General features: G+C 38.4%; 1 protein-coding gene across 1 annotated transcript; it reads right to left on the minus strand.

Annotated features, from left to right (window-relative positions):
• Nucleotides 1-3568: 3568 nt before the first annotated feature.
• Nucleotides 3569-11028, minus strand: swi5 (SWI5 homologous recombination repair protein). Its single transcript, XM_037752753.1, has 5 exons — nt 10806-11028; nt 9081-9129; nt 8873-8976; nt 8478-8572; nt 3569-4125 (listed from the first exon to the last, which is right to left on the minus strand). Exons 1-5 carry the CDS (start codon nt 10901-10903, stop codon nt 4061-4063), a joined length of 411 nt encoding a protein of 136 aa, XP_037608681.1. The 5' UTR covers nt 10904-11028; the 3' UTR covers nt 3569-4060.
• Between the last annotated feature and the right edge of the window lie 2733 nt (nt 11029-13761).

The following is a 13761-nucleotide window of genomic DNA, read 5'->3' on the forward strand; positions in this document are numbered from 1 at the left end:
ACAACCAATCAGAGCAGAGCTGGAGCCTTGTTGTCTCTGAGCAGCTGTCAATCGCTTTGCAAGCTCTGATCAAATATGAATCAATTATCCGTTACTGTAATGCCTATAAAAACAGTTTGCAGCACTGGTGAGGAGGAAATGCGGCGCGGCCCTAGTAGCAGCCTGCTCCTCCTGCACAGAAAGCGAGGCCAGCACGTAACGATTTCCACCCGGTAGTGACAAGACCCTGATGCGGATCCAAGTGGTGTAAAACTGAGCCCTGCCTCTCCGCCTGCATCACTACGTCCATTCAACACTCTGCTGCTCCAGCCACGAGATGGGCTTTAAATACGCATCTGTCACACTAAAAAAGGAACCAAAGGGGGAGCGAGGAATGAGGAAGGACAGGGTTCCCAAGATCTACAATAATAAAACCCTGCAGGTTTTCACTGCAACCAACATCAGCTGATTGCTTGAATTGAAAAGCTCTAGCATTATGTGTGTCTTTGTACTTACAAGTTTGGCAAACCAATACATGTGAACATTAGGGCTGTCAATCGATTAAAAATATTTAATTGCGATTAATCGCATGATTGTCCATATAGTGGGTAGAAACTGATCAAACGGTGAAACTATAGGCAGCACTGATCAAAGATGAATCAATATTCTGTTACTGTAACGCCTATTTCTCGCATCAAATGTTTTCAGAAACATCTTGTAGTGTACTGTTTAGCTGTTAAATGAGAAAGTTTCTGACCCGGCAGCCATTTTCGAGATCAGTTGAAGAAAAATACCAAGCACCGCCCACCAGCCGGAGAACAGCCAACAGGAACACTCTCTCTCTCTCTGTAATGACCTGTGATTGGCCAAAGTCTCCCGTCAAGGGTTAGATTTTTTTTTAAAGCCTGAAAACAGCCATGAGGAGGTGTAGAAGTTTAGTTTTCTCTCAGAACACTTGAATTACAATATGCTGAAAGGTTATTATGGTATTTTTGCCCAATGTTGCCAAAAACATTCTGCCTACTGCAGGTTTCTGTTCAAAATGAACCTTAAAAGTAAGATTTAATACTCTTATCAACATGAGAGTGGGCAAATATGCTTGATTTTATACAAATGTATGTATATATTTATTATTAGCAATCAATTAACAGCTCAAAACAATGACAAATATTGTCCAGAAACCCTCACAGGTACTGCATTTAGCATAAAAATATGCTCAAATCATATCATGGCAAACTCAAGCCCAACAGGCAACAACAGCTGTCAGTGTGTCAGTGTGCAGACTTGACTATGACTTGCCCCAAACTGCATGTGATTATCATAAAGTGGGCATGTCTGTAAAGGGGAGACTTGTGGGTACCCATAGAACCCATTTCAGGTCATGCCATGCCAGCTTTTCCGCGCCAAAATTTTGTGTACGTTTTGAGCATTATTTAGTCTATTTCGCGACAAGGTACATGGTTCATACCAATGGATTCCTTAGGTTTTTCTAGTTTCGATTGAGCCCACTACAACCTAAAAATCACAAGTTGCACTAATGCGTTAAAGAAATTAGCGGCATTAAAACTAATTTGCGCTAACGTGTTATTATTAACCTTGACAGCCCTAGTGAAAATATTGCTTACTTATACTTAAAAGCACTGAAAGACGATTAAAAGTGTGCCCTTATATGTGTCAGTGGCTGTAAAATGTGCTCCAACCACATACAAAATTTGGGGCAATAATAATAAAAAATATGTTTTTGTCTTTCCAATTCCTTGTATATGTGCAAACATATGGCCAATAAAAGGTGATTTTGATTACTGCTACTTTAAGCCACAAGAGTTTTGTAGCCCACAATGACGTAAAAGATTAACTTCGTTCTGACATTTCACACAGTGTTCATTACAGCAGTGTGACAAGTCATGAAACACATTGCATTATCAAGGAAGATTGCAAAAGACATGGCCTACTATGACAAAATGCTGGAGGTCACTGCTGCAAAGGTTACTTCCCCTGTGGTTTAGAGAGCCCAAATTAAAAAGGGGACACGTGTACTTCTAAACTCTTGCAAAATATGTTGCACCATGTCACCCAATTTCAAATAGTTAATTGCATCTGCAACAGTGCCAAAGACTAATCAGATAAAAGCTTTACATTGATCAGCGTTTATCATCTGGAATCGCTGATACATGGATGGTAAATGAATGATAGGCAAAGATCAGGATAAGAAGATAGGATGTGCTTTGACCTGCAAACGAGAGATGAAAGTGCATACGTACACTTTTTCACCCTTCACTTTCACAATTTTACGTGAGGCCCATCGACACACAAGCAGTCAAATAGAGCATCATCCGGGCTGTGAAGCTCCTCTCCCGCTATCAGTCAGAGAGACACATTATCAGTGGTTCTCAGACAGATAAGGGCACGCCCGGTATATTATGCTGCTAGTCTGCGTTTTCCCTTCAGTACATGTAGTGAACATTTGGGGGCATGCAAGGCAGCATTGTGGAATTTTTTTCCAATAAAGGAAGCAAGTACCCAACACTTTCTTTTTAGTTAAACTTTTAGATGGTACAGTGTAGACAGAGAGGAAACTGTAAATTGAGCATGACAGGTTACCTAATATCCTTTTTTCACCCCACTAGCACTTTTTAAAAAGTGGGTGGTGATTAAAAGCAAACAAATGTGTCCTATTTTGGGTTGAATTCAGCAGACAGGCCTGTTATAAACGTACAGTCTATCAAAATAAACTAAATGTTAGATTTTTCACTGAAATGGTTGGAGGAATGAATATCAAAAACGGTCAGTGTATCGTGATACCTTCTGACATAGTTCATAGCTCAACTATTTCGTTCCGTGAATGCTATAAATATGATGCATTTAACTCTTGAGTTTCCATAGTGGACAATGAGGTGACAAAGCAAATTGTATTTAAGTTAAGTTGTATTTAAGTTGTAAAATTAGATTATATTTTATTGTTTTATTATTGTTTTTTTAATAATCACCTATTTTATTTTATTAAATTTGTACAATTTTATATTTTATTGTTTTTTTTAATAATCATCTATTTTAATGTATTTCATTTGTATAATTGTATTATATTTTAAAATCATCTATTTTATTGTATTTATTTGTATAATTTTATTATGTTGTATTGTTATTTTATGAATCACCTATTTTATTGTATTTAATTTGAATAATTTTATTATATTTTAGTATTTTATTAATCACTTATTTTATTGTATTTAATTAGTATAATTTTATTGTATGGTATTGTTATTTTATTAATCACTTATTATATTGTATTTAATTTGTAAATGTTATTATTTTATACTATTAATCTAGTTTTTACTTCAAACTACTATCACTACTTGTTAATATAGCTTTTAATTCTATTTTATTACATTTTCATAATTTAATTGTCTTGTGCAAATGATCTCATTGTTAAATTGATGAATGTTTTTCTGTTTTTTTCATGGTTCACACTTGTTCTGTCTTACTTTCGGCTTGTCAGTCACCTGTGAAGCACTTTGAGCCACACTAACCTCTTTGAACGGTGCTATACAAATAAAGTTTGACATATTGATTGAAATGGGAATGTACTGTCTGTGGTGGTCTGAGTGTCTCATTTATTACATATTATTGTCAGCATATAAAGCATATCATACCAAGAGCTAGTGCATTCTATTTTACACTTTAAGTCAACACTCTAGTGTTCCCTCTTTTTTGAAAATAACAAACTTGAAATTGACATTCATGCATACCGTCATCCAAACTCCATTTAATAAGCTCAAAAGTCAAAACAAAGCATTAAATTAATGGTTTGAGTGGGTGGCCTCTTAAATACCATGTCTGTCGTCAGGGCCAGTGTCATTCACCTCTTACTATGTTGTCGAAATCTCTCTCGGTAACTGGGTTGAAAACAAATTCACCAAGAAAGATGAACAAACCTCCGTCTGAAGGAGCCGGTTGAGGTCAACACAGCTCCTCCAGTCACATCTTTAGTCCAAATCTATCCTCCTATATTTGGTCTTTAAGCCCCTCTCCCCTCGGTCATGAGGAACAATTCTCACCACTGTAATTTCAGAGTTTTTTTTTTTCAATCATCCAGTTCCAGACCAAAGTGGCTGTAGAGCTCTCGTGTGGTGGTCCCCCTCACAGCAGCTGCAAGACATAGCAAAGGAGGGGTTAGGCCCCTTCGGCAGATTACAGGGTCAATTCCCTTTAGTCCACTTTTCAAACAACCCTCAATAACACTGAACAGACCGAGATCCCAGTACCAAACAAAGGACTCGCTTTAAACACAGGGCATACAGTAGCTTTAAAATGCTATTTAACCCATCTCCATTTCAATTTCTAAAACTGGAAATTAGCTTTTTAAAAAAGACGTTTTTCTCACACATTAACCCTGCTAAAGCATTAATTTACTGCATATCATCTAAAATATCTGACAAATTAGCCCTACTAGCTAGATGTCTGCCTTTTTTACACCATGCAGAACCAAGCAATGCTGAGCTGTGCCGGGCTGAGACTGATACAGAGACTGTACTGTTTTTTTCCCTATATACAGGGCTGACAAATCTGTAGCATTGGTTGCTACAGCGTGCTAATGTGCTGTACTGGTAGGATCTCATGTCAGTTAATGCATGACATTTTTTTTTTTTAGATCAACTAATACATAATTTCTATTTTATAAATGTAAAAAAATGACACCGACAATCACAATTTATCATAACTAGCACTAATGACCAGCAAACAAAATATTGAAACATAAGCAAAACGTCACATTGGAGAAGAAGCAGCAACTGTTTGGTATTTTCTCTTGATAAATAACTGTCTCTATATCTTTACCCGGTCTTCTTACCAGCCTTGACAATAATAAGCAATAGCTCAGCAGCCCTAAAGTGATGCAACGGTTTATCATTTACCTTATTCAAATGGTATTCATCTGGTGAGGGTGTGTACATGCAGTGCAGTTGGAATAAGGGGGTTTGAAGGCCTGGAGCTACAGAGAGATTCATTGTTTGATGCTTTGTCAATCATCTTTGTGCCTGCGGGGCACACTCGAGGCTCCGCTGGGTTACAGTTCAAGGTTTTGAATGAGTGTTTCCTTTAAAAATTGTACTGTTATCCTTCACTGACATTTCATGAAATGTCATCTTAGAAAGTACAGCACCTGAATAATAGGTTCATTTCAGACTACGGCGCCAAATTAATAGATTTTGTCATATCTACGTACTGTATATAGGCAACACGGTTGATTATAAACAGTCTGGAACAACTTTCAACAAAAACTAAGAATTTAAAAATCAATACTTTCACTCTGTGTATTCAAAATATGTTTATTTTCACCATAAACTGAAAATGTAAATACAAACACACTTGTCTCGTTATCACCTTATCCACAAAATCAACCTCTCTGTCACCCACTGTTGATTAGTCTATTTTGTTTTTTCATCAATAAGAGATCTTACTACATGAATGACAATGGCAAATGTATTATTAGGGAATCTCCTGGATTATATAAATAGATATAATTGTGTGAAAATGTGCATATTTTCAAGATTATGTAGACAAAAAAAGACATTTCTTGGGAGATGTGACAATGACCTTAATGGCCGACAGATAGATAGACAGACAGACAGAAGGACAGGGTAAGACACAAAGGGACAGTTGTCTTTAGAGGCTACTGCAGGGCATCTCCTCTTGTCTCCTCACTCTCTCCTCAGCCCACCCATCTCCTCCCTCTCAGAATAACAGCATACAACAGCAACTCAGTGTTTAAGTGTACACTCTTTGTGAAAGTGAGTGTGAGTGTGTGTGAGTGAGTGTCTGGGTGTGTTTGATAGAAAGTGAGAGAGAGAGAGAGAGAGAGAGAGAGAGAGAGAGAGAGAGCAGGAAGGGGGAAGAAGAGGATGATAGCATGAGTTTGTATTTGACCGTTTGTGTATGTGTGAGTGTATGCATGTGCCTGCATGACAGACAGAGATTGCAATTGTGTGTGTGTGTGTGTGTGTGTGTGTCTACGTGGTTTGAAAGACTGCCATTGTGTCATAGGGGAAACGCCACCTCCATTCACTGAGAGGTCATTATCATCCTGACTCTCCACTGTACTGTACTGACAGAGGATTTAAAGAGATAGCAAGCTTTTAACTCACAGTCTACATTTAAAATGAGAGATACATCTATACACAGCTATTCTACACAGACAACCACAGAGGTGGGAAATTAAGTGATGTTAGAGCATTTGAGGAATGTAAAACTATCTATGTTGTCCCTGCGATTCCACAAAGACTTAATGTTGTTAAGGATGTTCAGATTTGATTTGACCCCTGGCACACAAGCATGTAAAAGTAGGTAAAAAGTCATGTTTGTTATGACACACGCGCAGATCATAATGTGACTTGGCTGTGATTCACCAAAACCTTCCTTGACGGTGTAAAAATGTGTGAACTCCACAATTACTCAACCTCATGCAGTAACTTGCAACACATGCACGCAAATATATTTTTAAAGACACACAGAATTACAACACTCACTGTAGCCTGCTATTTCCTTATACTAGTGTGTGCCCAGACGGAGAGATTTACACAGTATCAGTATGCAGTGTCACAGGAATTATGACAAACGTTGTAGGGAGAAGGTGAAGTGTCAACGCAACTTTCTGATCTCTTTGGGAAAGGAAAATGATGGTCTACAGCCTGACGATGTTGTGCTAGTTACTATCCGATCAGGGATTTGAGTTAGGTGATTATTAAATGTATTGCACCAAAAGTATTGCAATTTCAACTAAATTAATATTTCTGTCATCATATCATGCATGACGACAATGCTGATCAATATTAGCCAACATATGACTGGACACAGAAAATTAAAGGACTTTCAGTGGCTGTGAGAACCCAAGTATAACCAGAATAAGAGAGGCACTTCAACCAATCACATTTTCTGTTAAGTGTTAATCTAACGGAATGAATATTTTATAAACAAGCCAGTGGAATCTAAATATAAACATAATCAGCATTGTGGGATTAAATACTTGAAGGTTGTCAGAAGGTTCCTCCTCTGTCTAAAGTTAAGACTGGCCTTGGATTTTGATTCAAGCACCAGAGGGAAACAGAGACACTGCTGCACTGTCGCCCTCTGGTGGCTGGCTGGCTGTACAACAACTTGAATTTCAACCAATTTCAAGAGTTGTGCAGGGATGACATATTTTCATAAACTAACCCAGAAGTTAGCATCGCCTTGGGTTCCCTCATCGAAAAGCCAATGGGATTTTACCATTGGGTTTTGGATTATTATATAACATAAACTCTGCGGCAAACACACTTTTAGGGTTACTTACAAATTTTGTTCAGTAAGATAATCTTCACAAATGAACATCACTTCTATGATTTTTGAGTTAACTCATTTCTGGGTTTTAGGACTAATTCCTGCAGCACTCTATACGTTGCAATGACACCGAGCAAAGCCCATAATTTTTAGTTTACACCGTTCCTACAAGCTATAGTTGCAATACCTAATCAGATAATAGCTTATACAAATGTACCATTTGATGATGTATGTTTAAATAACTTGTGTGTAATGTAATGTAATAAATGTATATTTTAGCACACATGAAGATGGGCATGGCTGCATATCAGGTTTTAGGAGTACACTCCCGTTCATTTTCTCCATAGATATCATTCTGCGCTATAATATTTCATTGGTGCGTTCCCATCAAAATACCACGAGGTATTAGACTGTGACAACAATAACTGTATTTGACCATGTGGTAAATCCAATGTTGTCTTAGTTTAAGGGTGTCTATTCATCTTAGTAATTTAAGTAGTTTTTAACCTTTGAGCAGTTTGTTTTCTTTGGTCCAAATCACACCAGAAACAAGACATATTGTTGTATGCCTCATCTTGTCTGTTCAGGGTTCACACTGCCTTATAATAAATGAGCCAAGAGGTGTAAAACATGAGTCAGTAGTCAGACAGACAACTCATTCAACTGACAGTTTGGGTTAGCTGTCATCTCGCAACACTATTTTTTTGGGGGTTTAGAGAGTCTGCAAAGAAATAGTTGAAAATGACTCACACAACTCATAACTGCAACTGGACTTCATCTGTCATGGATACAAAAAAGGCTACTGCTAACCAAGGGAAGAGAGGACGCGTCCTATAAATGGCTGCTACGATCAGCAGACATGCCGGGTATTAAATGTATACCGTGGATGGTTCATGTTGCTGTCATACCATACATTTTCCACAGCTCAGGTCACTTAGAAGAAACATTCCTCCAGTCTCCATGTGACTGTGCACTAGAATTCAAATTCTGTATATGGTAGAAAAGAGAGGCCTTAACACTGACATGTATATACATTTGTCTTGAAGTGTAATGTATCTGATCCACTATATTCAATTATAAACATTAGAACTTAAAATGTTATCTCGGCCTTTTAAATTAGACTATTATGCACTTTTAAATGCTACTAAAAACTAGTGAATTCAAATGTCTATGAGTATTTCTCTTACCAATACGACCCAGGAGGGACTGTCCAATGTCTTTGATGTCATTGTACTCATGCAGCATATCAATATGACGCTCCAGCTCCTCTACTCTGCAACCCCTGGAGAAACACACACACACACACACACACACACACACACACACACACACACACACACACACACAACTGGTCAAAGCAAATCAGAATACATTGATAAACTGTGTGCAGGCAAGAAGAGCACACGTGCATTATAATGGGTATTTCACTGTAATATTATTTATTCCCTGCCCCCTAACACTAAACTGAATCATCAACGACATCATCAACATGGCGACATGCTTGACCTCCTCAACCCATACCATTGAAGTTGGACCTCAAAGACAGAAATACATGTAGACAAACACATACAGCTGTACTCACTCAGCCTCCAGCTGTGCTATCTCTGAGTCCAGCTGGTCTCTTTTCCTCTCCAGCTCTGCCACCTCCTCTGCTGGGCTAACTTTAGCACTCTCGGTTACTTGAAGCTGGCAGGTGCAAAACAGACAACCATGATACTGGGATGCACATTTGGCACTTATGTGTGTGTGTGTGTGTGTGTGTGTTAAAGACAGAGATGGGGTTTACTTACAGGTGATTTGAAGTTGGAGTTGACTCTCCTAAACTTTGAGAATGGTGTTCTGTGGGGAGAGATGGGAGGGAAACTATACTCTTAAAGACAGGATATGTTTGTACACTACATTTTTTTATTGACGGACAAAGGAATCACTTTTAGTCATAAACTGTCAAAGTGAAAATTAACTAATTTTATATTTGACAAGTTCTGCAAAAAGACAGTATATTTTACAAATAAATCAAAAGGCATTTTTTAACAACTTGAACAGATTATGTGGGATACCCACACAGAGGAGCATAATGGGAGTGAAAAGGTAGGTGAACTTTGACCTCTAGTCCGTGATCATTGGCCAGCTTACAGAAAATGAACTTAACACTTACAGACTTTTCCCCAACTGCCATAAACCTCCTGAACTCTGACGTCTCCTCTCTCTGAGTTGAACACGTGCAATGTAAATGTGCAATAACACGTTGGTCACTTTTGCAATGTAAATACTGTAGATCTACTGTTACGGATATGTGCAATAACATGCTGATCACTCTGTGCAATAATTATATGATGCTGTGCAATAATTATATAATTATTTGACGGACACTTTGTGCAATAATCTGGCAAAACTGTAATCTGGCACAACTGTCATCGCATCAATATACATATTGTATTTTTATATTTTATTATCTTTTATATATTTTATATTTATATTGCACTCTCTTTTTTTATTGCATTATCTTTCATTAGCACCTATGGGATTGCCAACATCTAATTTCGTTGTACTACACAATGACAATAAAGGGCTTGAATTGAAAAATTCATTAATTTATGCATTTTCCCCACATTAAAATCCAGTCAAATAAACAGAGCGACATGTCTGAGATTAGCTAATAAAGACTTCAGTTTTTTATCATAGCAGGCCTTTCTGTAAATAAGAAAGGGGGTAAACAGTAGTGATGTGTCTGTCGCGAACGAACCGGCTAAAAGAGCCGGCTCTTCTAAGTGAACAATGTTTTTTGTTTCTTTATTAATTCAAGGCAGAATGATAGGACGATCTTCTCCGCGCCACGGGCACTCAATGCACTAATTGTGACTTGACGTTGTGTTAATGGCGTCCGTGCGACCAGTCAGGTGATGACAGACAAGGATCATACCATCAAGCAGGGAGGGGCGGGTGCGCGGCGTGTGACGGTCTACAGGTACAGAGCAGGAGGGAGAGGAGGAGAGAAAGAGAGAGAGGAGTGCGGTACGCGAATAGCAGACAAGATGAGGGATGGTCGGAAATGAAGCAGCATGTCAAATTATGATATTCTGGAAATTATAAGATTTAGTATAATTCTATTGAATAATTTAAGTGATACATGTGCACGCATACTAATCATAGGTCAAAACAGCGCTAAATTTGGCTGAATTATAAAAAGGCAGAAGTGGTAAAATGAAGAGCCGTTTGGGAGCCGAAAGAGCCGGCTCTTCTTGGTGAGCTGAGCCAAATGATCTGGCTCACTAAAAAGAGCCGGAATTCCCATCACTAGTTACAGCAACCAGTGACATATAACGCTAGCACATATGGTCACAGAAGGGTCTTGGGAGCAATATCACAGCGACACAGGGGGATAAAGGAACAAGAATATGCTTTTTCAAAGTGATTACAACAAGCTAATCAGCAATGCCTGACAATAATATGATGTCCGATGCTGACAGACGTTATATCAGTTAGCTAGCGTTAGTGCTAACTGTTACCTTGGTTACCTTTTCAGAGCTCCTTTCTTCAAGTCGTTCCCCTCCGGTGTCGAAACTGGACACTTATTAGCACTACAGTGGGTTTCAGCAGACTGTTCTATGTTCATACTGCCTTAATGTTGTGAAAATAAGTGTGTTATGGTTGATTTAACCCAATAGGAGCAACATATGAACCAAAGAAATGACAGAAGTAGGCAGTTCGCAATTCGCGGCTAACAGTTAGCAGACGTATACTGAAACCTGATTGGTTCTTGAAACAAGGAGGCGGGACTTGGTTCTTGTTCTTTGCGCTGATTGGCTGATTGTAATACCAACTTGTAGGTGCATACCGCCACCTACCGTACTGGAGTATGTAGAACAGGATCTATAGACAACAGTGTAAATAAAAATAAAACAAACTCTATTCTATTAAACAATCTGGTGTTTATTATTAAATCTATTACCCCCTTTCTGTATTTCCCACACATTTACACTTACACTTTACACTTACTTTACACTATACATCCTATATACCACTTTATAGACTGCACATATGTACATATTACATTTATTTATTGCATATACTACATGTATTTATTGACGGACTGTACACACTATGTTCACCCATTCACTCTGTATCTTTTATATCTCTGTTATTGTTTGTATAATTGTTGTATACCTCTACCTCTCCTGTGTTTCTCTCTGTTTGCTGGTGTTTGCTGATGTTGCTGCTTTGATCCCTGAATTTCCCTCCGGGGATTAATAAAGGTTCATCTTATCTTATCTTATCTTATCTTATCTTATCTTATCTGATCTTATCTCCATTTGTTCCTATAGGCTATCCAATCCATATCCCATTTTCACTCTCACATTTTGATACGTTTGGTTACTCTAGTACAAAAGTATTAAACACTATCACTATAAACAACTTAGACTTGTATTTTTGTTTTATATAGCCTATGATACTCAGCACGTAGGCTAAATTTTAAACAGACTATTAGCGTCATGTCTGCAAAGCATTTGAAGTAAAATCCCTTTGCCTTGGGTCCTCTACGTAAAAGACGAGTAAGTAGCATACACAGCGTTTTCATTAACATTCACAGATTCCTCTGTATTTTATTTAATTATTCGTCAGTATGAAAAATAACTGACGTGATTGTCAACATAAATGCTAGGCAAATAGACTACAAATGCACTGTAAACAATTGGGTCACAGTCCTATTAAATGGTTACAGTTTTGTCATGTAGGCTAGTGATAGGCCTACCAGTAAATCATCAAGGGGTGGGGAATAATAGCCTATTTGAGACCAAGATAAGTAACAACATGAAATAATTTGTGACCCTTTCAATAGAGTTTCATTATTGGATGTAAGGTAAAAAAAATATCCATCTTAAAGCTAAACTTGAGAGGGGTTGTCAGCCCAAATATTAGGCCTACATTTAGTTAATTAACAACCAGAGTCAGAGCCAATGTTTGGCTGGCATGTGTCAACAAAGTCACTATCTTTATTGGACCACCAGGTGGCGACAAAGCACAATCTTAATTGACTCTTTTATTTCTGCCTCCATCACATTTCTCTGTTGATTCCCTCTCACAACATACAGATTCTCCATCCCTCTCTCTCTTTCTCTCTCTGTCTGAAACAACCCACTCACTTGTTGACTGAGAAAAAATATTGCATAATCTGAGAGCGATGTGGCATATATTCATGTGCTAATCTAAACTGAGGCTACTCTAAACTGCTCGCCAGCCTCTCAGACTGATTCAAAGCCACCGGCGCTCTAAATCTAAAGAGGTGGTGGATTAAAAAAGCAAAAGGTCACGTTCAATCCACAAACACAGACACACAGACACACACACACACACACATACACAAATTTCCACCACATATTGGGGCCAGCACAGTTCACTGGGCAAGAACCAAAGGAAGAGGAACACAGCAGAATATTTAGCTCTTAAAACACAGAGAGAGAGAGAGAGAGAGAGAGGGTTCACAGAGACAAGAGGAGAGTGAGACAGAAAGGCAGACAAAATGTGTATCCAGGCGGGTTGGTGTTGGGGAGTGTAGAGGACATAAGATTGAGTCCATTCTGCGTTGTGTCCTCAGGATTCATTGCTTATTTATTAGTTGTTATACAGAGACAGCGAGGGTCTGGAATGAAAAATTCAGACAGGAGGCATGGCCTTTTCTCCTTTTAGAAATCACAAGACTACACACACTGGGCGGTTAATGGCTCCTGCACGCAGTCATGTGTGTGAGAGAGACAGAGAGGGAGAGATTTGTGGAGGATGGCTATTTCTCCACAACTCTGACACAGCAATAAGCATCCATGTGTGTGTGTGTGTGTGTGTGTTACACATTTTCTCAATGGCTGCTATGCATTTCTAAGTTTTGTTAGTTAAAAAAGTTTCATCTGTAAGTGCTGTAAGGACATTTTTGTTGCAGCAAATGTAAGCTGTTATTGTGAGCAAGTGTCTGCTTGTGATGTTAGTTGTACTTTGGTCTATAGTCTGAGGAAAGTGCTCCTTCCTAATGTGCTACCAAGCTCTCAAAGCTTGGACTGCCTGTGTTTATTTTTGGCAGTCTGGGTAATGTCCATATTGGCGACGAGGGGTCTCAGGAATGCCAAGATAAAGGACTAAAGCAGGAGTCTTTTTTTATGCTCAAGAACACTGCTGTATGCTTTAAATGAACATGATTAGAAGTAAAGTGTGCAGGTGGATGGGTGTATTATTCGATGACAGTTTGTCATGGTAGGAAAAGCACAGGTGGTACTATTAACACTAATGATGGCTCTGTTCTTTTCAAGGGCCCCATTAAGTCATGACAGTGTGACAGTAAGGCAGTACGCTGAGGATCCTGAAACCGAAGCAGCTAAAAGGGATTCAGCGATCATTAATTCTATTATTTATGTGCTTTTCGTACTGTGACATGTTAAAATGTCTTTTGTGGAAAAAGGCCTAATGTGTGTTTAAAGTAATTCA

Source organism: Sebastes umbrosus, chromosome 19 (assembly GCF_015220745.1).
Source record: "Sebastes umbrosus isolate fSebUmb1 chromosome 19, fSebUmb1.pri, whole genome shotgun sequence".
Lineage (NCBI taxonomy): Eukaryota > Metazoa > Chordata > Actinopteri > Perciformes > Sebastidae > Sebastes > Sebastes umbrosus.